The sequence below is a fragment of the Sardina pilchardus genome, chromosome 20 (genome assembly GCF_963854185.1).
Source record: "Sardina pilchardus chromosome 20, fSarPil1.1, whole genome shotgun sequence".
Classification (NCBI taxonomy): Eukaryota; Metazoa; Chordata; class Actinopteri; order Clupeiformes; family Clupeidae; genus Sardina; species Sardina pilchardus.
Window position 1 is genome coordinate 27,041,565 of NC_085013.1, and position 24,612 is coordinate 27,066,176.

The 24,612-nt window shown below is 41.1% G+C and overlaps 2 protein-coding genes across 3 annotated transcripts in view; one reads left to right on the forward strand and one right to left on the reverse strand.

Moving 5' to 3' along the window:
- The window catches only part of babam2 (BRISC and BRCA1 A complex member 2), a 33,736-nt gene extending 33,374 nt beyond the window's left edge, over positions 1 to 362 (reverse strand). Inside the window, exon 1 of the mRNA XM_062523790.1 lies at positions 239 to 362. The gene's annotated coding sequence lies outside the window, so the exon portion shown is untranslated. The remainder of the gene's footprint in view (positions 1 to 238) is intronic.
- Positions 49 to 24,331, forward strand: rbks (ribokinase). 2 transcript variants are annotated; one of them, XM_062523791.1, is made up of 9 exons: positions 49 to 207; positions 698 to 753; positions 9,649 to 9,781; positions 10,940 to 11,003; positions 11,106 to 11,168; positions 12,702 to 12,866; positions 15,035 to 15,126; positions 17,895 to 18,083; positions 23,928 to 24,331. In XM_062523791.1, the coding sequence occupies exons 1-9, from the start codon at positions 205 to 207 to the stop codon at positions 24,099 to 24,101; spliced, it is 939 nt and encodes a 312-aa protein (XP_062379775.1). In that variant the 5' UTR covers positions 49 to 204; the 3' UTR covers positions 24,102 to 24,331. The 2 variants fall into 2 exon arrangements, with proteins under 2 accessions (XP_062379775.1, XP_062379776.1); XM_062523792.1 differs by having other exon boundaries at positions 12,702 to 12,854.
- The last annotated feature ends 281 nt before the right edge of the window (positions 24,332 to 24,612 follow it).

Consider the following 24,612-nt stretch of genomic DNA (forward strand, 5'->3'; position numbering starts at 1 on the left):
TATTATCTGGCTTTCGCGCGTACAGACCATAGTCTATGTTAACGTTAGACCAAGGTGCAAAGTCTTGTACAGACTACTACAGTAGATAGCCTACAATTAAACGTGTGAAATGCTAAAGTTCGTTTAGGGTATGTGTCTCGTTCAGATAAATTGCATGCACAAATAGATTCTCACTATTAGCGTCGTTGGACAGTCCGCAGAGTGATGGTGAGAGACACAATGGCTTTACAATGCTTACTCTGAATAAAGTTGTGAACGGTGGTACCAATCCAGCCGTTCTAAATTCACAAAACTTTAGCCTGCATACAATTCACAGAATTAGTCTAGTCTAAGAAACAGCAGCTCCCCCATTGTTGCAATATGCTATGCTGAAACGAAAAGTGATTTTGAACCGAGAGTTCAATATGTCCTACGGCCAGTGACCAGTCTCTCTAAGCATGTGCAGTAGCCTTGAATCAGAATTGTGTATTTGCATAACCTAGGACTGTTGGCAACCTGAAAGCCAAAATATCTCTTTTAGGCTACTTAGTTTCATGCAGTCTGTTGGCCTATTTTTTTCCCCACAAGAACAAATGCTTAAAACTTGAAAATCTGACAGTTACCATGTATAGACGACGGCATCTTCAGTGAGCTGTATGTAAATAGGCTACCTTTTTTAAAAAATGGGGGAGTAATTATTTTATTATCTGCCCATCAGAGTGCTGAAGACTATGATGTGGTGGTCGTAGGTTCCTGCATGACTGACCTGGTTAGGTGAGTGTAAAAATCAACTGTTTGCTTAGGAATATCTTTCAGATTGTAAAAACAGAAGTAGGCCTAGCTGATGAAACAGCAACATTTTTCAAATTGAACATAAGTTAAAAACAGTTGAAGTATGAAGGCTGCATTTGTTTACACACAAACTACACAATATTAGCTTGCAAACACTGTTTATGTCACCACAAACCTCCACAATCAAAATTTACCGTAAATAATTGTCACTATTGGGTCATTGCACGTCATTTCAACCAGAGCACATGCACTTGCGTCTCAAAAAATCTGGAAAAAAAATTACCATGTGTACCTATGTTACCCAGGAGACACTCATGTTTCTGTTTTCACTAAAATATGTAGGTGGCTCAAATTTTGCAGGCTGGTGCATAGATAGCAATAGTATGCAGTAAATTCACCATGGATGATCCTGCATGGTCATAGCAGTCCCTCGAAGTTGAACATTTTATTGGAGTTCTTGGCTGGGCTCTGTTTAGGCCATTTTTACTCAACATAGGCTCTTGTTTTTTTTTCTTATTGAGATAAGTAGAAACACTCTCAGAAAAAGCAATGAAGAGAAATAAAATTCCATCAGGGATTGAACAGCAGACCTCACGAGTCTGATAAATAATTTTGGATCTCATATTCAGAGCACCCTAACACCTTGTGGGAATATACAAAGATTTTTTAATATATATTTTTCTTTAATCTGCATTACCTCTTCTAAAAACACCACTTGTCTTATGCAAATCTTTTGTTTTCATTTCCCACCCTGAACATGGGCAAAATGCACCATTGAGATCTATTGAGAGATATATGTTTTGTATGGAGTAACCACTAAAATCACTGAATCACTGAAATTGCAGGGTGGGGACAAAACATATTGATCTCAATGGTGCCATTCAAAAGGGTAGGCATGGACATTGTTAGGACCTCAGAGCGCACATACTGTAGTCAGGCCTCCAATACATCCTTCTGATTGCCAGGATGTATTCCCTGACGCAAAGTTATTGCTAGCCTAGAACCATTGCATCTGCACAACTTAAAGGAGAATTCTGGCCATGTTTCACAGAGATCTCTGTTTCTCGAGGTCCACGATCAGGGTCAGGGAACAGCTTTCCTCTACAACACACTTAAGCAGGGGTAGTTGGGTTGCTTCAGATAAAGGGAATATGGAACACTCTCTACTCTCTATGGCTGCGTTTCCCAGATTCGTTAAGAAGCTCTTTAGTGCTAAGAACTTCTTAGGAGCGTTCTTAGAATGTTCTTAGAGCGCTCCGAAGAAGTTCTTAGCACTTAAGAGCTTCTTAATGAATCTGGGAAACACAGCCTACCACTGTCTGATGGTGGAAAGGTGCTATCAGACCCGTAAAGGCATGCTGAGAAGTTTTGTGGCTGCTAACAGCAAGGACCGGGATCTGCTGGCTTCCACACCTCCTGTTTGCCTTTTTGGAGTCTCGACAGGTTCTTGCATTCAAAGTCCTGTATGGCAGACAGATGAGGGGGCTTCTAGATCATCTAAGTAAGAGATTCCTGGGTGTCACCAAAGACCCCCACTAACACACCTGTCATCACCATGATGGAGAAGATGGAGGAGATGACCAGACTGATAAAGAAGAATCTTCATTGTGCTCTGCAGACCCAGACAAGCTGATATGACCAGCCAGTGAGGCAGTGGTCTTTCCAGCCAGGCCAGAATGTTATCCTGTTGAGGAGATCAAGCTGCTGACCAAGTGGCAGGGACATCTCTGCATCAGCTGAAAGCTGGGGCCAACCACTTATGACTACCGTAATTTCCCGACTATTAGCCGCGGCTTATACATTGATTTTGCAAAATTTCTTCCGCTATGAGGTTAATACAGGGGGCCAGTTAATGTGGTGTTAATATGGTTTTGTTTCTTTTGACTTGCATAAAACGCTGTCCTGCGGCCTATACACAATGCGGCTTATATGCGGGAAATTACTGTAGCCTGAAAGGAGAAAGCAAAGGCAGGAGTTATAGGTTGTCATCCCTGAAGAGCCTGTTTAGAGACCAGCCTGAAGTCACTTAATTCCCTCGCTGAATCCAACATCCAATTGAGGGACTCCACTCCAGTCAGGCAGCCGATGAACTGAGGTCCTGAGCGGTTGTTGCCTGCCCTCCAAAAGCTCTGCAAGTAATGCAAAGGCTTGGGGTGATTGAGAGACAATGCTTGAAGTAACTCGACTTTCAGCAAGTAAATGCTCAATTATATTTTGATTTGATGCCGGCCCAATGCCGGGGCTAGTGGACCTTACAGACCATCTGGGAAATGCACACTGTATCTCTACCCTGAACCTAATAAGATATACATAAGAGCCACATAACACCCTGGACCTAATAAGACATACCTAAGAGCTATTAGTAAATGCCAACGGCTAAAGAGGTCAGCCTCAACACAGCACTTACTTGAACAATGTGAGCACTTACTTGAATGTCATTGTCATATTCAGTCAGGGTTGACTGTCCAGCCCTGGAAATGTGGCTTAGGCCAACAGAAGGTGCTGTAGCTGGGGCATATGCAAGGACATGGGGTAATTAGATTACTGAAGGACAAAATTGAGGCCACTCAAGAAAGACCCACCATCCCAGACCATGAAGAATGTCGAAGCCTTTTTGGGGTTTGCGGTTTGTGCCAAAACATTGCCACCAACGCTGCCTCCCTCACTGACTTAATAAGAAAGTCTGGCTTAGAACATTTCAAGGGGACTTTCATGGACTTGAAGTTGAAGGAGGCTCTGTGCAGTGACCCGTTGGCTTTCATAAGCTGCAAGTTGTTTCGCCAGAAGACACGTTACTGTGCTGTAGAGCTGGTGTGCCTGTTGCAGTTAAGTGGGCTTCGAACACGTTCAAATACCTCTTGGGAAAGGGCTTTGTTTCTGAAACTGACCATAGAACCATGAAATGGCTAGAGAAACGGCTGCTGCATGACATTTTGGATTTGGGCTTTGCGGTTCTTAAGGTTAGCAAACACAGCACAATGTTGCGGCAGATTTACTGTCTCGCCACCCCAGTTGAGAATCTACAGAGGGAGAGGGAATTGTGAAAAGGCAGCCATTCCTTTTCCCTGGCACGCCCAACACTTCCTGCAACATTTAAATGGACTTACTTTCCCCTACATGCACCAACATGCATGCACAAACTGGCCAGCATGTCTTTGGCGGGCAATTCCAGGATCGAGTTTATGATTACTCAGCATGAGCGCAACACAAAACCTTCACATTTTATTGAATAGCAAGGTACCCATCAATTCTGCTCCATAACTCGTTCCATTAATCTGTCAATTTCTAATTTTCTTTTAAGTTAAAATTCAGTGGTATTTGGCAGATGGTATATTCAAAAACGACATGGGCTTGCAACAACGGGTTTGGGATTTGGACCCGGGCCAACCGATTGTCGTTATTGTGACGTGCTTCACCACACCCGCTACTCAAGTTATACACACCAACACAAACATACTGACAGCCTATTTTGTGTCCTGTAAAACTTGGTTTCCCCGAGGAACATGCACCTCATGGCAATTAATACTTTACTGTATTCCCTGTATTGAGAGGGATGAAAGTGACTGTTTAGTATGGGGTTGGTAATTATTGCTTTATTAGTATATCATAATATTTTATATAACATTGATGTGGAAAAGCTTTGTATCTTGTATCTTTATCACTTCTAGAAAACCCAAAATACTCCCTAATAGTCAGCACAAAACATTCCTGCGTTTCTGCTTCAGCGGCAGCCATTTCTCTACACCACAAGCTTCCTTCCTGTTGCACATATGCTTTTTGTTAGGGTGTACAGCTGCTTTAAGTTGAGCCGCTTCTGACTGGTGAGCATGCCTAACACATGGTGAGCATGGCACGTGTGATTGGTGAGAATGACTGTCTGTCACACAAAGAGGATGACGTGTATTCAAAAGCCATAAACCAAAACAAAAAATCAGGTCTGAGTCACAAGCTGCGAGATTAATTGCAACCTTTGCAATAGTTGCAATAGTTCAAATTGTGACTTCAATGAAAAAGCAATTAAGCGATTAGCCCTAACTGAGTGTCATGTGTTGATTGGATTAGATGTGAAAAACAAAATGCATCAGTGCACCTTAAAGCACCCACCCTTTTTTGGTGCACACTAACATACTAATGTTATGAAATAGCTAAATTAATGTGCTAGTGATCGTAATATCTCTATGTTACCTTGTTTGTTGCCAAAGTTGTCTCTGCAGTATTAAATTAATTCTGTCTTAATCTTTTTTTTAAGATATATACAGTGGGGAGAACATGTATTTGATACCATGCTAAAGTTGCCTAAAAAGAGGAATATAAAATCATCATTTGACAATTGATCTTAATGCCTTAATTAAAAAAAAATGAGTAAAAATCAAACCGCTAAGGACACCAATTTTCTTTGTGATTGAAGATTGTATCGTAAATAAATAAATGTTCTTCCTTAAATGCTAGGGGGAAGGAAGTATTTGACCCCCTATGTAACCCTATGGGAATTTAACATACAGTATAGGGTTAACATAGGGGCAGGTAGATTTCTATTTTTAAAGGCCAGCTATTTCATGGATCCAGGATATTATGCATCCTGATAAAGTTCCCTTGGCCGTTGGAATTAAAATAGCCCCACATCATCACATACCCTTCACCATAGCTAGAGATTGGCATGGTGCTTTTGAGCATCAAACAGGCTAATAGGCCTACTGTAAAAAGCACCATGCCAATCTTACATTAATTTATTTACGATACATTCTTCAATCACAAAGAAAATAGGTGTCCTTAGCGGTTTGATTTTTACTCTTTTTTTTTTTTTTTTTTAATTAAGGCATTAAGATCAATTGTCAAATGATTTGTCAATTGTCAATCAATTGTCAAATTTTATATTCCTCTTTTTAGGCAACTTTAGCATGGTATCAAATACATGTTCTCCCCACTGTATATATCATTGATCCACACATCAGTAGTTGACAGTAGTGCAGTGCACTGAGAATTATAGGCCAACAGGGAATGTATTATAAAATAATTGCGACCATTTGGAGACAAGTGAGCTACTTAATAATGAGAGTTGATTCAGACTCTCACTATACCCCTTCAGATGCCCCCTGTGACTCTATGGTTCACCAGCCATCAACCATCAATCATCAGGCGGACACGCTTACAAAAAAAGGTGCTACATAGAACCAAAAATGGTTCTATTGCATGCCTCATATATGGCACCTCTAAATGATTCTTTAAACCATTTTGAAGGGTACATCAAAAGAACCCCTAAGGGTTCTTTAAAGCATGTATGGTGATACAGTAACACCCCAAGAACCCTTTTTTCTTATGGCCCATTCACACTAGGTCCGCTGGACCGGACCCGGGTTCGTTTGGTCCGATGGTCCGGCTGTTTTTGATAGTGTGAACGCAACCGTACCGAACTCGGGTGCGGACCCGGGACCGGACTCGGGTCCGCCTGAAAAGGTGGTCTCGGGTCCGGTTCGCTAGAACCCTGGAGCAGGTTGCTAAGCAAACGTTCTGAAGATTCTAAAGAATCTTTACCTTTGTCCTCTTCATTGCACTGCCTTTTGCTGTGTTGCCAAGTGATATTTTGTAAACAGAATTCTGGAAGTTCGTGTTAATTATGACGCAAACGGACCCGGGTCCGCAGACAAACATGTAATGTGAACAGAGACCAACTACGGCAGAAATAACCGCACTCGGGTCCGGTCCAGCTAAACGGACCTAGTATGAAAGCAACCTTAGAGTGTACACCAAAGATTCTAGAACAGAGCTTGGTGTACACACTGTGTGATGTCATGCTAGAATTCAGAACATGTCTGAGTCCAAGCCACGCAGAGAGGGATTTAGAAGCTCTCTGTATTCTAATTCTTAAAGATTATCTGTATTCTAATTCTTAAAGTATATTTTTTGGACTTTTTGCATTCATAGGACAGTGAAGAGTGAAACAGGAAGCAAGTGGGAGAGAGAGATGGGGTGGGATCGGGAAATGACTGCTGGTCAGAATTGATACTGTGATATTTGAACAATAGAGTTGAGTTGCATGTCTTGAGTTTAACTCTAATAATTCCACACAAGAGCAATGGAACTTTGAATTGCCCGTTAGAGAGCTTTTAGTCATCATCTCTTCTCTGAATTTTGCAAGTTCAGTCAAGCCGTTATCTGATTTGGAACTCACACATTTCCATCAGGTTATTTGTCTTCTGTTCTCTTCTATGGTGTCCACTGGATCAGTGCTGGATCATTTACAATAACTGGAAAGGGATATTCTCCTTTTCTGTCTCTTTTTTGGAACAATTTTTTTCAGGGGGTGTTAGAAAAAATGCTTCCAGCTCATCAAAGTGCTATGCATGGCTTTGAAGTTTGAAATCCAGTTGTCTAAAGGCTGATGTGTAGTGCAGTTGTGACAAATGGAATAACACAGCCTACTCAATGCACTATTTCCTTCTTTTTCTCTCCTGCTGACAGTGAAGGCAAAATAGCGCCATCTGCTGTTTCTAACTGCAGCAGCCAGCAAACCATAGGGTCTACTGTGGATTGCACATTTACAGAAATAATACCCTATGTTCCTACAAATCATTGTGTTGTAATACACCCAGTTTTGATGTTCCATTATTTAGAGAGTAATTTTAAAAAACATGCGTTTTCTGGCTATTATGAACATTTGATTGGGGGGCAGCCGTGGTGTACTGGTTGGCGCATCGGGCTTGTAACCGGAGGATTGCCGGTTCGATCCCCGACCAGTCCACCACGGCTGAAGTGCCCTTGAGCAAGGCACCTAACCCCTCACTGCTCCCCGAGCGCCGCTGGTTGGGCAGGCAGCTCACTGCTCTGGGTTGTGTGATTCACCTCACTGTGTGTTCACTGTGTGTTGTGTGTTCACTAATTCGGTTAAATTGGGTTAAATGCAGAGAACTGAATTTCCCTCACGGGATCAAAAAAGTATATATTCTATTCTATTCTATTCTGAAACCGTCAAAGACTGAAGAATCACACACTCCGGAATAGGTTGAATCTCCATTTGACTGTGTCGATCCGGAACCTTATTGCAGTGCCTTTTAGTATTCCTCTGGTTATGAGACGCTTTGCATCAGTCGCACTTTTCCATACAGAAATAATTAACATGGTCCAGATCCATCCAGATGGTTCATTTGACAGCCATGCAAGAGTGATGCACATAGACAAATTGATAACAGTCTAAATACATGCATAGCCAAGTTTAATAAAGGCTTTTTAAAAAAATACCTTTTCGAGTGCCTCAAACTCACTACCAGATTGAAAATAGTTGGATCTCCAAACTGATGAGCACCGGAGGTATACTTGTTGAATATCTACACCCATGCAGAACTCCTGGATATACGAGTTTGTGGACATGCATCACAGTGTTTATAGTTACTGTAATGCCAATTTTGCAGCATCCGCCCCTTGTAGGGCTTCTCAGAAATTGAGAAATTAGAGCAGTAAAATGATCAGAACCCCCCCCCCCCCCCCCCCCACAAAAAAAATAGCAACATGCATGGTATGAGATGGGTAAAGGTACAGCTGGATACAGTTGATATAAGTGGGTAATACAGTAAGATAATGAAACACACATTTAGGGCTAATACATTAACAGAGGAATAGACTATAGAGTAGAGGGTTGTTGTTGGCTTCATCAGGAATGGTGACTCTTAAAGGTGGTTTGTAGCAGTTGTGAGTGTAGGTGGTTCATAGTAGTTTTGTAGCAGATATTTCAAGTGTTCAGTTAGCAAGTTCCAGCACGTTGCTCCTTTCACAGATTGTTTTTGTTAAGAATATAGTGTCAATGTATTTAAAGGTTGGGTACGGAATTAGCAAAACGGACGGCAGAGTTTGAACATATACAACCTCAAGTCCCGCCCTCCATGCACGAGCGACAATTCAAATGCGCAGCGCGAGAGCGAGCCAGGCTAAATGAAATGCCATCCTGGCGTCTACAGCACTATAAGCTCTAGTCTCCATACAATCACTCACATCAACTTCCCCAATTACATTCTTTAGGCTATTCACCTCCAAAGGGTTGTAGTAGGCTACATATGGTTCAGTAGCCATAGGTGTGTATATTTGAACAGAATCTGGTTTGTTCTTACCAGGGCGATTATCTCCTGAAATATCCGAGTTTAGTGCTGCCCCGTTGGTTCGCCTATTCCACCGTAGCTCCAAGCTGTTAAGTTTCGATTTCATGTTTACAGCACTCTTCGTGTCATGGTAAAATGTAATTTTTGCTACATAGCTTATTTATTGCGTGGGTGATTGAGTTTCCGTAGGTATCCGCTGCCTTAGTTAGTTTGTATAGAAATGAAGTGACACAACAAGAGGGGAACATGGACGTGCAGCAGCAGGCAGTTGGTTTCGTTTCAGCACTGACTCGCGGTCACCAGCTTTCGAAAGGGTCGCGCGCGGTGGGGAGGGGGAGTAGGAAGAGGAGTAAGACGTTAGATTGACGATCGAGCTGTGAAATGATGGTATGGGGTGAGGAATTCTATTGGCTGGAGTTTTTCGAGCCCTGCCCGTTCCGCAGATGATTGACGTGTTTAATTTCCATTTCAGTGCTTCCAACTTAGTGGCTATAAGTGGGTTAGGAATAGGATTTCAAGTGATTTTGCAAAAATGGCCAAAAAAGCTCATTCCATACCCTACCTTTAACCCTTCATTTAATTTACTACATTGGTGCAATTTTAACTTTGAACACAGACATGACTTGTCTGTATCCAATGTTTAAGTAGCTCATATAATAGTATTGCTTTAGTATAGTATAGTGCTAGTATCGCTTTAATAAATATAGTACTAGCATTGTAATCACTTTGGACAAAGGTGTCTGCCGAGTAGCAATAACCATAATAGTAATGCGCTCCATTTTCATTTTAGTCAGGCCCCAAGGCTGCCCAAAGCTGGAGAGACCATCCATGGACACAAGTTTTTCATTGGTTTCGGTGGGAAAGGAGCCAATCAGTGTGTACAGGCTGCCAGAATGGGAGCAAAGACTGCAATGGTCTGCAAGGTATTGTGTGTGTTACTTTGTAGACTGTGTAGGCCCTAATTAAAATGGCGTGCAAAGCTTGAAGTCAAGCAACAAGCATGTGTATGTGTATGTTTATCTCTCTTCGCTCTATTCATCTCATATCTTGGTTCAGGGATAAACACTCAGACTATTAAAACCATGTGTATATTTATCTGTCGTCACTTTATTCTTCTCATATCTTAGTTCAGGAATGAGCTCATTTGACAGAAGCCACAGAAGCAACATAAAAATAGATGCTAAACTTTCAAAAACTCTGACAGGGCTTTTAGGATTTAACTGACTCTCTAGAATATTAATGTGATAGTGTTATGCATGTTTGTGTGTGTTTAGTCAAGACTTTTCCACCACAATTAACAGATCCAATTGAAAATCCAAATATTTTTTTTTCCTCTCAAATTAATTTATTGAACATTAGAGATTAAACATTGGGAACTAACAGATGATATATGTAGATCAGACCAGATATGTTAATAGCACCATTAAATCAACAACTAAAATACAATTGTCACTCTCTGGTGCTAGTTAAAATTCCAGTGCAGCTGATCCAAAGCAGCATTTTTGTATCCTTTTCTATCTTTTTGTTTATTTTATGGTAAGTAATGACAAGGTATTTCTCATTAACGTTAACTAATCACAGACAATATGACAGATTACAATAGGGCACTCTTTGAATGTTGCAAAGTTTTAAATATATTTCAAAATACTATTTTCAACCTTCATTTAGTATTACAGGAATAACCCAGACATAATTTTAAAGCTCGCACACCACACATTAGCATGAACCATTACAGAGATATTCAAGCTATTCAGAATGGTGGGGTGGCTAAACAGTATTGGCTGTGTGTGTCAACACTGATTCATATAGCTGCCAACCTGATAGACTGTCTTTTATTGCTACATAATAACACACTTGAGCTTGCTCACAAAACGGAGAGGCGACAAGGACAAGGAATGTAAATCATTGAAGTAACTTATAAAAAAAAAAGAAAGAAAGAAGCAGCAAGGAGCTTATATAAAGCTATTTCTATGAAGTGTAGCTTATTATTTGCACTGGAAGATGTTATGAGTTTTCTGACAAACTCTTTGAAACACTTTGAAATTGATTCAGTGGGTTCACATTACCCTGTTCTGTTGCAGGTTGGCAAAGATGTTTTTGGTGACAACTACATACAGAATTTTAAGAACAATGGTGTATCAACAGGTAATTATTGAAAGTTTTGTGATAAGTGTAATTTACTGTCATTGAAGCTCATAACAAACCAATCTAACTCCTATCTCTGCTTTTCCCACTGCGTTTTGGCAGACTATGTGGCACAGACCAGTGATGCTGCGACTGGAGCTGCCTCAATCATTGTGAATGATGCAGGTACCAGAAAGTCAACAAACTGAACTAAAAGCTCCTAAAATAGAACCAGGCCAGATGAATGCATTCTAAATAAAGCCAGTGTGCATGCACTTCAGTTCACCTACTTGACTACGCTCAGCACTCTCATACACCCCCACACTGTATATTTAGTTTTAAATAGCCCAATCTGGACAGAGAACTGGATGACATAACCAGCCTTTGTCTGTGCATGGCATGGGCCTAGCTGGACATAAAGCTTGAATCATCAACTTCACTTCTAATTATAGAGAAACAGGAAATGTAAACTTGAACGTCAGATGGTGATACCAACAGAAGTTTTTCGTGGGGTGACCAGCTTTCCCATTCAGCATGTCTAGAATCAAGTTTTGTGTCTTTAACACAAACACTTGTGGGTTTGGGTTCTCTAGGTAGCTATGATTTTCTATAGATATGATTTTCCAAATGATCTGGGTCTCATGTCATAGACACTACCTGTAATCATTTTTTTTATTATTGTTGTTGGGTTTCCTGTAAATCCTAGGACCAGATGTGATAGGTGATTCAAGCCAATAAACTTTGAGTTATTTATTGGAAGTTATAAGTTATCATTTATTTAATAGGAGGTGCACGTTTTGCACCTCCTATTACATGTTTTATCATTATTTTAAAGATTGTTTTAAGGCTCAGACATGTGAAAACTTTTGAATGCTAAGTGATCTGATTGTATATTATCGCTGACTTGAACATCTGGCTAACACTGTCACATGAACAGAAATGTAGATTCAGTCAGTGATTGCACCGGAAGTCACGTTGCTTGTGTTTATGTTCATTTAATTTATTAGCAAACGCTTTTGACCAAAACAACGTACATTGTATTTTAATTAAGGATCAAATGAAACACACCAGAGGGGTAGCTCACCCCTCCCTTTTCTGGTATCCCCAGAGAAACTCCTCTCAAGGTTTCGGTTTTGTTTGGGGGACAGGGTGCCCCCACTTTGTTTGTTTCCAGTTTTTGGAGACTGGGCTGCCTACAGAGACCTACAGAGAATTTTTTTACAGCGTATTCGTAGAATGGGCAGCTAGCGGATCGTGAGCAGATGATTTCTGAATGTGACAAAAAATTGTATGGGCTTGAGATGTGTACAGTCGCCGGCAGCATCTTTAATGTGAGTAATCCTAGTCTCAGTAAAGTATGTTTAAATGATTTTTACATGATGACTAATATGAGAAAGTAGTTATTGCCTTCTCAGCACTGTGATGATGAATGTGTGATGAAATCACTGATAAGAAGGTTCTATTAGAGCTGTTTAAGCATGTAGATGACAGCGACTTCTTTGGCAAAACCAATGTACAGTATAAACCTTGGATATTAGTCAGGAAATTACGGTACAGCTCTCACTTATTACCGACTAAGCAGTTATTACTCAGGTTGACTCAGCAACAACTTTGGTTATTCAACAGATAATAAGAGCGTATTCATTCTAAGCAGCACATTTAATGCTTCAGAGATTTATAGGCCCTGCTTTGTCTTTGTCTGGTGTGTCATGTCTGCAGGTGAGAATGCCATCGTGATTGTGGCTGGTGCCAACATGTTGCTAGGAGACCCGGAGCTGCAGAAGGCGCAGGGGGCGCTGAATCATGCCAAGGTGATGATCTGCCAGCTGGAGATCAGCCCAGACACATCTCTGAACGCCCTCCGGGCAGCGCGTAAGCATCAAGGTACGGTTACTCATCCATGACCCCGCCTGTGACAGTCTGGAGGCTCGCACTAGATTTAATCTAAATACTGTAAGTCGCTCTGGAGAAAAAACAGCTACCAAATACCATGAATATAATCAAATCCATCACTTTATGACTCATAAACTTGAAGCAAGTTAGTAAGTACATTTTTTTAAAGCACATTTAAACACAGGTTTCACTGGCCAAAGTTCTGTACAAAATAAAATGAAATAATATTAATATAATGATAAATGTAATAATAAATAACTGTATCTGAGAACTACTGAGAAATAAATAGAACTGAGAACTACAACAACAAACAGACACATATGACATATGAACAACAAAAATAACAACATCCAAAGGACTGCAGGAGACATGCACAGAGTTAGCCTACATATGGCAACAGATGGATGGTTAGGAAGTTGGGAAGGCCAGAGAAAAAGGTCAGTTTTGAGCTTTTAACCGTCTTGGTATTGGCAGTAGTATTTCACTAAATTCGTTTAGCAAAGAGATAAATTACCCATTTATGAATTTAACAAAAAATAGGCTACACCCTCACCAGGACTCTCAGCTGTGTGGTTTATAGATAGAATCACACCGCCGTTGTCTTAGAGTGAAATGACAGGAAGCACAAAATGTTATTAGCACCTGAGCTATTCTTGGAGCCCTCCATGTGGTGGTGCAGACATTTGCGTGTTTCCTTTGGCTGGTAGGAGCCCTCTCCTCTCTGCCTGGCACAGGCCACTAACCTAATGGTGACGCACCAGGGCCCGTCTGCAGATGGGCAAGACAGATGGCCGCCCACGTTCCTTGACATCACATACTAATGTGCATCGCACCCGACGCTGCCAGAACTCCACTGAGCTGGTGGTGCTGGTGAACCTCGTTTCAGTGAGTGAGCCGGAGGGGGATGGGTGGGCGACTGGGCGTGGTGGGTGGTTGGGTGAGGGCAACCTTCATTCCAGATTGAATAGAAAATCACTTTAGATATATCCAGGGTTTGGCCTCTTGCAGTGACACGAGCTGCTAGCATTTAGCATTAGCTCAAATGTGGGCTTGTGCAAAAGCTCCCTTCGCACTTCTCTGTGATTTTCGTTTTCTCCCTCTCCCCCGCAATTCAACATTTATCTCCTCCCCCTTTCCACTTCTACAATGTACATGCTATTCACACATCATCCTGTTCAGCTTAGGACCCCATCTTTTGGTGATTATTACGTTACATTTAGCAGAGACTTTTTGTCCAAAGTGACTTACATACACTATATTGCCAAAAGTATTGGGTCACCTGCCTTGACTTGCATATGAACTTAAGTGACATCCCATTCTTAATCCATAGGGTTTAATATGACGTCGGTCCACTCTTGGCAGCTATAACAGCTTAAACTCTTCTGGGAAGACTTTTCTACAAGGTTTAGGAGTTTGTTCATGGGAATTTTCGACCATTCTTCCAGAAGCGCATTTGTGAGCTCACACACTGATGTTAGGCGAGGAGACTGGCTCTGGTGCACAATCATGTTGGAACAGGAAGTGGCCATACCCGGACTGGGCTTGCCCCCTTAGTTCCAGTGAAAAGAAATCTGAATGATTCAGCATTAACTAAGAAATTTTGGACAATTCCTGCTCCCAACTTTGTGGGAAGAGTTTGGGGATGGCCACTTCCTGTTCCAACATGACTGTGCACCATTGCACAAAGCAAGGTCTATAAATACATGGATGACAGAGTTTGGTGGATGAACTTGACTGGCCTACACAGAGTCCTGACCTCAACCCAATAGAACACCTTTGGGATGAATTAGAGCGCAGACTGAGAGCCAGTCTCCTCGTCCAACATCAGTGTGTTAGTTTAGTTTCATGTGTGATTGCCACTATTTTCTATTCCCCAAAAAGGTATAAAAGGGGGATAACTTGGCATTTACACATGAAAATGAAAATATGAAAATATCATAGGAACATGCATATTGTTATATTGTTACACATATCACAGGAACACATATGTTGTTCACTGTTCATTTGTACTGTCACACAGAAGCAATTCATTGTGACTTTAAGGCTCCTTGTTTTGTTTAGTATTTTAATCCATTGTCCAAAATGATGTGTAATGCCATTACGGAAAGCCCTGGAAGGATTTGGATTGTAGTGCTGAAAGTACTGTCCCCCTCCCGCAGTTAAAACCATCTTTAATCCGGCACCTGCTGTCCCTGACCTGTCCCCCGAGTTCTATCAGTTGTCGGACATCTTCTGTTGCAACGAGTCAGAGGTGAGACAAAAACAACCGTTGCAAACCAAACCCAGACACTGCCAATGCACTACTGCCTCTTTGTACTGTGCTTGACTTTAGATCACCTGATTTACATGTCAATTCTAAAAAACTAATATACAGTGGGGGGAAATAAGTATTGAACCTGTCAGTAGGTATTTCTAATGAGGCTATTCACCAATATCGGGGTTGGAGGCTTAGTTGGCTGGTTGTCACAGCAACAGTAATGACAGCTTCAAGACATTTCCTGTGTGAGGAAACTAATCAGTCACAGTATTCAGGTGTGATTTTGGCAATTCTTTTAAATCTGGAAGATTCCAGGGGGCCCTCTTGTGAATCCTGATCCCTTCCACAAATGTTCGATTGTAAGTCGGGGCCTTGATTTTCTTTCTCTGAAACCAATGAGAGTTTCCTTCGCTGTATGCTTTGGATCGTTGTCCCGCTGGATGGTTAGGTTCACCCATGTCTCATCCTAATCGTCCGGGTGGATGGCAAGGTTCTCCCAGAAACATTGGCTCCATTCATCATTCCTTCAACTTTAATGAAGTCTGCCAGTGCCGTTAGATGAAAAACAACCCCACACCATTATGTCTCCAAAAATGGTGTATATAGTATGACAAAAAGATCAATTTTGCTCTCGTCTGACCAGACTACACTCTCTCAGTGTTTCATAGGCTTGTCCAAATGTTGTGTAGCAAACTTTAAAGAAGCTTTGACATGTTTTTCTTCAGTAATGGAATTGTATGGGGTGAGCGTGCATAGAGGCCATTGAAAATGAATGACTTCCGGAATCTTTGGAAGCTCAAGTTGCCCGCGGTGTGAATGCACAGTAACAGTTGTACCAAGTCTTTCTGGAGCTCTCTGTGTGGTCCTTGGGTCTTGGGCTACTCTTCTGACTATCCTTCTGACTCCCTGGTCTGAAATCTTGCCAGGAGATTTTGTACGTGGCCAGTTGATGATGCACCAATGTTCTTTCCACTTGCTGATAATGGCCCCAATGCTGCTTACCGGAAGATTCTGATGTTTTGATATACATCTGTAACCACTTCCATTGATATGCTTTGCAACAGTAAGGTTGTGAACTTGTGAAGGTCTTGTTAGATCTCTTTGCTTTTACCGCTCATGAGATGTTTCTTGCGTGACACCTTGGTAATGAATAACCTTTGTTTTGTATAGCTAATCAATACTAAGCCAGTCAATATTAACTTACACAGATAGAAGGTATAATTACTTTCTAACTACTTACAGATTTCAGCTGGTTCATTGCCTTGGGATGTCTTTATATGTGTGGATTTCCTGAATTAAAACTAATGTTGGGGAAGATTTCATGTCAATAGCCTCATTGTAAATATACTTACTGAAAAAAATTCTGATACGTTGAATACTTATTTCCCGGGCTGTAAGATTTGTGCTCGTCAGGCCAAAATCAGCATAGAACTCAAAATCTATCACTGTGCACCCTGTCATGTCATTACATCCACACATTCAATTCCATCAGGTGCTTACACAGAGAAGGAGGTTGTTAACTAAATCTGTCTTTAGAGACCACTCTCTATGGTTTGTCTCTATCAGTCTTGGTAACAAACTTTAAAACATCAAAGATTAACATTGACAGTCTGATTTGACGGAGTAGGGCTTGGTCTGATGGGAACTATGAAGGAGAATGTAGCTCACCAGGGGAGGACAAATATTTTCTCGGTGAGTCAGATTTTCTACAAGGCACAGGTGTAACCACAAAGCATATCGTACTTTGATGTGGCAGGTAGATTGGTGATGAAATGTTTTTATGCTTAGGGGCAAAGGTAATGTACATTGCACAAAATCTACAAATGCGCAAATGTAAGGCCAAACATATTACCATTTCAGATGTAATTTTGTTGCTACATGCACCTAAAACATGGAATGCAGGAAAAGACTGTGCAGGAATGCAATAGCAATTTGCCTACCACCGGAGTGCAGAACAGATGGGGCGATGTGTCTTTTTCCGTATCATACATACTGTACGGTTTCCATTCAAGGACATGACATCTTCTTCTTAGCATTTATTATCTATATTTCCTCATTGCTAAATTTGGTTTCCTTTTAATGTTGCTGACTCCATTCAACTGCACCTGTGATTCAATGGTACTATTCAGCTGTGGGCGCCATACTGTACATTAGGTTTACGGAGTGTGGTGACATTCAGTGTGAAATGAAAAGTCTTGGAGTGTGCGCTTTCCGCAGACTGGCAAAGTCACTGTTCACACTGCACTCTGTATGTGTGTAAGTGCGTCTGCCCCTTAAATGTGAGTAGTTGCCTTGTCGTCTTCCCTCTGACATACACACATACAAGAACGCACTTTCATTCATTCACAGCTCGATATTTCAATACTTGCAAGTTGCGCACAAACACAGTGAGGAAGCCAATTCACATTGTTTTTGATTGAGAATAAATTGAAATATTAGGCCGATAGTCTCATGATCCCAGTATTGTTCCGTTTCTTAAAGCAACATTAAAGCACTTCTTCTCTGTGCTATTTGTTTATCCAGAAAATAACGATGTCCACAGACAAGAGGATGTTGCATGATTTTATGAAAGTATGATGTATTGTGACATTGAAGCAAGTCAAATGTGTAGCTTCTTATGTCTCATTCCATCGAACTACAGAACCACTACCTGATCTGGTAAACTTACATAGTGCGGTTATAGCCGATAGAGGGCCGCGAAGCAAATGCAGAAGTGTCGTGTTGCTTTAATGAGTTTGTCTTCTCTGACACTGCTTCTGCAGGCGGAACTTCTTATGGGTAAGACGGTTGCCACCTCAGAGGATGCTGGGAAGGTAGCCCTGGAACTTCTGAGACGTGGGTGTGGCTCCGTCATTGTCACTCTAGGATCCCAAGGCTGTGTCGTGCTGTCATCACAAGACTCGCACCCAAAGCTTATTCCAACAACCAGTGTCACAGCTGTGGATACAACGGTAAGAACTGGAACTTTGGGGGCTATTCTTGATTCCCCTATTTGAGGGCTATTTTTGATTTTGAAGGCCCCAATTTTCTGCATTTTACCCTAACTAGGGCCCCTATGGCTAATTTTTCGGTTATGCTATTGAGTTTTGGTCTTAGGTCAGAACAAAATTATTCATACCCCTGGCAAATATTGATTTAATGTTGATTTTTTTTCTCGACCAATATTTTGTTTTGACTGAAAATGACACTGCAACATGCCAAAAGGTTGTAAGACAATGTGGTAGGAACATGGAACAAGAAGTATTTTCATCTTTTTTTTAAGATTATTTGCCATCACTCTGGCCTTGTGCTACCTTTTTATGCTTTTTATGTCTGGGCCACTCTAAAATGTTGATATTGTTCTCTGTCAACCATTTGCTAGCTTGTTTGGCTGTATGTACTATTTAAATTAAACTTTACATTACATAACCACGACACACTTTGATTGATCAGAAAACATCCAAGGAGAGATAACAGTTCCATCACACATTATTTCATCACATGCAGGATCAAGACCCTGAGCTCTGCCTCAGCCAGGCCTGTGCTGCATCCCCAGCGTTTTCACCGCATAGAAATCATGGGCCCTAATTTGAATGACGAGCAAAGTGCAAAGTCTTAAGTCTAACTGAAGCTAATTTGACAACTAACTAGAGTCTAGACACGTTTTTATTTGCTAGTTTAACATTGTGGGCAAGACACTGAAGCGCAAATTGATGAATCAGCTCAATGCTCCCATATGCCAGACGATAGCAGTTTTTTGTGCACAAAACGTTTGTTTGCTCAGACATACTCAGCACTTTGCCTGTCAAATGAATTATGTTTGATTGAGAGCCATAAGGGTTTCATTGGCAAGTCAGATTGATCTATTTTGACACTCTGGGTGGAATCCTTATTTCTACAGTGTGTGATGGAATCTGGATTGTCTGCTTGGGTAGCAGACCCAGATGTTTCTCATCACTCATTTACCACTCATGGTGGTGATGCTGACGTGATCCCAAATTCTGCAGAACTACCACAAGGAATTCCCAGGAAATTAATTCATAGGAAAGCTTTTAACCTTTATTTTGGTCAGTTGACTTTGACCGATAAAATACAAATATGTTGTATCCTTTTCAATTTATTATAGCATTCATAAACAAAGGAAAGGGGGAAAAGTCAAACAAACAAACAAGTGTAACTTATTCACACCACATATATTGTTGACTGACTCTCTTTACCACTAATTCTGGCTTGATGAGTCGACTCTTGTGGGCTAAATGAAGTATTTGCCTTCGGGCTTCAACACACTCTGCCTTGGCTTTGAGAGATGTGCCCCTCGGCCCTCCCTACGCCCCATCAACCCCCCCCCCCCCCACCCCCCACCCAACCCCCAGGCTTTTTCTCCAAGGGCTGGGTGACTCAACATCACAGCAGAGCTGCCATCTGCAGCACACACCAAACAGCGGGGCTGTGGTTGGTCCCGTTCTCGTCTGTGTACTCCCTCAGGCGTTAATGACCCCCGTAAATACTGGATTGTTGTTCGACTTTCATTTCTTTTCCAGTAAGCCAATTTTCCCCTTCCAGCACACAGAAAAATCAAAGCCAAGGAGATGTTGTTTATGCTGGAGCCAGCTGGATCTGCTGTTACTGTAATATTTAACCCTTCGGCCGGTACCAACACACCGATGTGGAAAAATTAGCGTTCTAAAGAAGTTTTGGGTTCATTGTGTTCAGCATGGAATTTTAGAACCTTACATTGTTGCGGAACAGAATCTTTTGTTAGAATGTTCAAGGGACAGTCAGTTTCTCAGTGTCCCTGTTTTATTGAACCTAATATTCATGACAGAAGCTGTTGCCAAACCACATCATCGCTCATCATCATAAAACTGCCTGGACTTCAGCTTCCTCTGGCACCCACACCAAACATGCAAACATGTATTCACACACCACCCTCAACATGAATGCACACCACCCTCAACAGGCCATTCCGATGCACACTCCCAAGAGACACTGGCTCATAAAAAAAAAATAATTAAAGTCTCGTGATCCGTAATGATATGTTACCACACTCATGGCTCAACCTCATGTGTGTCTCTCCACTGCTTCAGTTCAGCTTGTAAAATGAAAAGGGCACCAAGCTACATGGGTTAAGTGTTACAAAAGGCAACAGTATTAACTGTTAACGTCACCATTAGAGAGAGAAAGAGAGACAGAGAGAGAGAAAGAGAAGGGGGTTGGAGAGGAGAGGGTACAGTATTGGTAAAGTGTGAGGGGACGCCGCGTAAAACTAGCCTTGCCACGCCCACCTAGATGTCTTTTCGGGGAGATACTAGTCTGGAACACCATAATTCACTAACGTTTCCATCGGTCGGCAGATTACTTCTCCAATCAGTGATGAGAGGGGATGACGCTATAGTTTCGAAATCAGAAGTGGCTGTGGTAAATGGTAGAAACGACGCCTGCAATGCAAACATCAAAAATTGCAGTCGGAAGAATGTGTACATTCATTTACAGCAAAGGTAGGCCGACATATATTGTTGTGCGGATGTTTATTGTCAGTTTGTAGTTTAGGCGAAGTAGAAAGTAACGGTAGGAATCCCTGATCGTTGTGATTGGTTAGGCTGGACCAATGATTTCAAAGTTAACGCTGGTGTTGGAAAGGATTCCCAATCTTGAGTGTCCAGAGCCCCACCGCGTCACCCCACCCCACCCCGGTTCTATTCACGAATTTAAACAAATGTCTAATATTTTAACAAAATTAAAACCTCATTAAACATTATTTGTGGCAGTGTTTTAGCTGTAAACCCGGTGCCTATTTTGGGCACAGAGTATACTGCTGCATTTGAAACATGCTACTGTGCAACTGGTTGAAAAGGAACACTTTGTAGGCTATACTTACATGTACTGTGTGGATGCATAGCATTGAAGGCATATTAAATATTGACCAATGTCACTGGCTTTGCCCTAGAAGGTCATCGGAGAAAACACAGTCTTTCTCTGATCTGAACGGACTGTATTTGTGGATTCAACCAAAGTCATCCACTCAACCGTTGCCTCATCAGCTGGGAACTTTCCATGAACAGTATTTTGACCACACAAAATTTCCAAACATAGTCTGGCCAACACAGCTGTATAGTATTCATGGAACCTGTAAACACACTTGCTCAAATGTGGCCACCATATTTTTTAAGCAACCTTTCAATTTTCCTCTTCCTATTAACCAAAGCTCTGTCTACCATAAACCAACGGTCATGTCTGAGAGTTTGGGGGAGTAGAGATTGTGGGAGAATGTACCATTAGGACGGACTTATAGGAGAAGCGCAGGAACAACACGGCTGAGCTGGGTGAGGGCTGGAGTGGTGACTCATGGGCCAGGCCTGTGAGAACCAGTGGCGGAGCCATCTGTGGTTGAATCTGAGCACATCACCGCATTCCTGCGGGCTTTCCCGTAAGAGATCTAACACCCCCCACCTCCTAAACTAATCCAGTCATCCCCCTCCAGGCATGTCTCCCCCCTTTTCATCCCATCCAGCATTCAACGAGTCTTTTTCAGCACTTGAGAGGGACGAGGGACTAAAGTTATGAGTGAAGCAGACATGTGGGTACTGGGACAGCCTCAAACAAAAACATCCACAACAATTTACTCAAAGGCAGACTTTCTGAACTGATATCCAAGAAAAGATGAAGACTCAAAAATCTGTTTCGACTGTTCTTAAGCTTATTGAAGCCTGACATAAGCCTAATACAACATCTTTGTGTCATACAGATGCAATTTGCAGGACATGTGGCTCTGCAGGTTAGAATGCATTATATTTGGTAATCTGAATTGGATTATTTTGATTGGAAGCTGTATCCATGCCTACACCTTAAGGTGTTTCAAAAGTCCAAAATGTTTCTTAAAGGTTTTAACACACACACACACACACACACACACACACACACACACACACACACACACACACACACACACACAGTTTCTGTTTGGCAGTTGGACATGTGGATTTGAAGACCTCTGGAAAAAGCATGATTTATACATTCAAACAAGAAAGGAATTATGAAACTAGTTTAAAATGTTACACAATATTTGTTACAACAGTTATTTTTCTCTTACACAAGGCAGATAATGACCCTCTCCTCAGAAGAACTGTGCTAAGCTTTGTATCTTTAGAAAACCAGTCATGTTTTTGAATGGTCGTGCATCATTTCCTCAGTTTGCCTTGAGATGGGAGAAATACGGATTTCAATGTTGGACTTCCTGCTTTCAATGATGTAAAAATCATAATTTTACATAATTGAAAGCAGGAAGTCCTATTCATGGGTTTCATTGATCGGTGAAGTGTCCCTTTAAGTACCCTCACTCACTTTCAGATTTATGATGAAAATGTGTGGTGTTTGATGACTGACTCCTAAACAGATCATGAGATAATTGTGCATTGGCAGGTTGTACAAAGATGGATACATGTGGCCCACATGCATCAAAGAACAAAATACAACCAAAATCAGAAAAAGTATGGGACTGTATATAAACTCAGTTGTGTTTTTAATGCAATTCTTACACATTTAAAATAAGTTGGGCCAGTATTTATCCCAATCTTCCTGCAAAGAAGTCAAGGTCTGAAAAAATGTGGGGTCTTGTCACTTCACTTGCCATTTGCCTTTAAATCCCTGAAGAACATTTTCGGAATTCCAAATGTAGGACTATTCTGTTGAAGCTGCCACTGAACTTTTGCCATGTATATTCTCCTTGAACCCTACATTTGCCTCTTGTGTATATAATTGCTATTATGTTTACTAGAATTGTTTGCATTTAGTTGCATTATAAATTATAATGCTTAATTTTTCACTGTTTGCTATGTTTGCTTCTGTAATTTCACATTCTGTATTAGACTATTTAAACAGTGTTAATAGCTTTTTAGAGAAATACAACATTTTTAATTTGTTAAATGACTCTGAATACAACAATAGTAGACCATTTTATATCATTGTTTTCTTTCAACAATAATGATAGCTTTCAATTAGAATTTGAAGACTGTAGACCTCTGAAGTCCGCCTCCTAAAATGCTTCCATCTTTGCTCAAATAAGGAGATCTGGTATCTTGAGATTATTTCTATGGGAAAGTAACATAGGTTTTTTTTTTTTTTTTTTTTAATTATCACCCCTGTTAAACTCTCACAGGGACCAAGACATTGGAAATACAGATGGTTTGTGCCACAGAGTTCTGTCCACTGTCTTTTACTGGATACTGTGATCTTCAGTAGTGAGGAAGGCACTCTTTGATCCCCCAGAGCTAACTTACAATACAACTGGCTATAGGCGGTTAGCTTCAATTAACACCTGGATCTCCGTATATGGGCAAAGATGGCAGCTTTGGTTCCTTTTTGTAGGCGAACTTCAGAAGTCTATTCCCCAGTTTACTATTGAAGAGTACTGCCATCATTTGGAACTTACTGGTCCACTTAGCTGGTGTGATACCACCCCCTGCTGTTGCTTGTTATATTACACATCATAAACTGAACAGGGCATTCCCAAAAAAGACTACATAAATCTGTTTTCTGATATTTTACCTGCAGTACATAATTTAAATCAGTAAAGTCGATGATCAGTAAAGTAAAAACATAATCTTTCTGAAAATCTGTATTAGAGCAATGATTATGTTGTTGCCATGTATTTTGTTGAACATTGAGGTGGCCTGGTACTACAATAATCTTCCCCAATAACTTTAAATCAATCTTTTAAGAAAGAAACACTAAATAAAATCAGTGTGTGAGAGTAAATCAATGAATGGTGTCTTGAAATGTACGTAGGAATAACTCCTCTGTGCGTGTGTTTTCTGTAGGGCGCTGGAGACAGCTTCATTGGGGCGCTGGCTTTCTACTTGGCTCATTATCCTGCTCTGCCTCTGGAGGAGGTAGCCAGACGGGCCGGTGTGGTCGCAAGCATCTCTGTACAGAAAGAGGGGACCCAGGCATCATTTCCTTACAAGAAGGACCTACCCGCAGAACTCCTCTAGATGGTAGCTACTGCTGCTGTCACTGATTTCTAAAGAACGACAGAGAATCAAATCCTTGACAGAATTCCACACAGTGTTATGATTGATTATATGAGTGCTTGTGCATCAAAATGTGAAACAATGTAATGAAAATGTGCAATGTTCTGAGAGATTACTTCCATGATGCTATTCATCTATTGTACAGGCATTAACGTTGTGGTGCAGTGACAATAAAGTTGAATCTAATCTAATGGCTCTGTTCAATAATGCTTTTTTTTGTTTTGTACATTTCAGAAGTTCTTAGTGAATCAGATGTTGCAATGTGGGTTTGCTTTATTGAGCTCACAGCCCACAGTCCACCTATAGGCAATTCTGGTTGAAGAGTTAAATAAATAAATAAATAATATAACCAACTGGACATTTATATTTTTTGAACGTACTGTATGTGCTCGTTTGGCTCTGTGCAGACCCCGTTTTGAAAGTCCTTCATATACAACACTGCACTGGAAGGGATTGGTCTTTTTCAATTTTA

What these genes read in the sequence shown, in the direction of transcription:
- rbks (XM_062523791.1), top strand. An exon ending in AGACTGCAATGGTCTGCAAG is followed by an intron (nt 9,782 to 10,939) that starts GTATTGTGTGTG and finishes GTTCTGTTGCAG; the next exon opens with GTTGGCAAAGATGTTTTTGG. An exon ending in TCTGTTGCAACGAGTCAGAG is followed by an intron (nt 15,127 to 17,894) that starts GTGAGACAAAAA and finishes CTGCTTCTGCAG; the next exon opens with GCGGAACTTCTTATGGGTAA.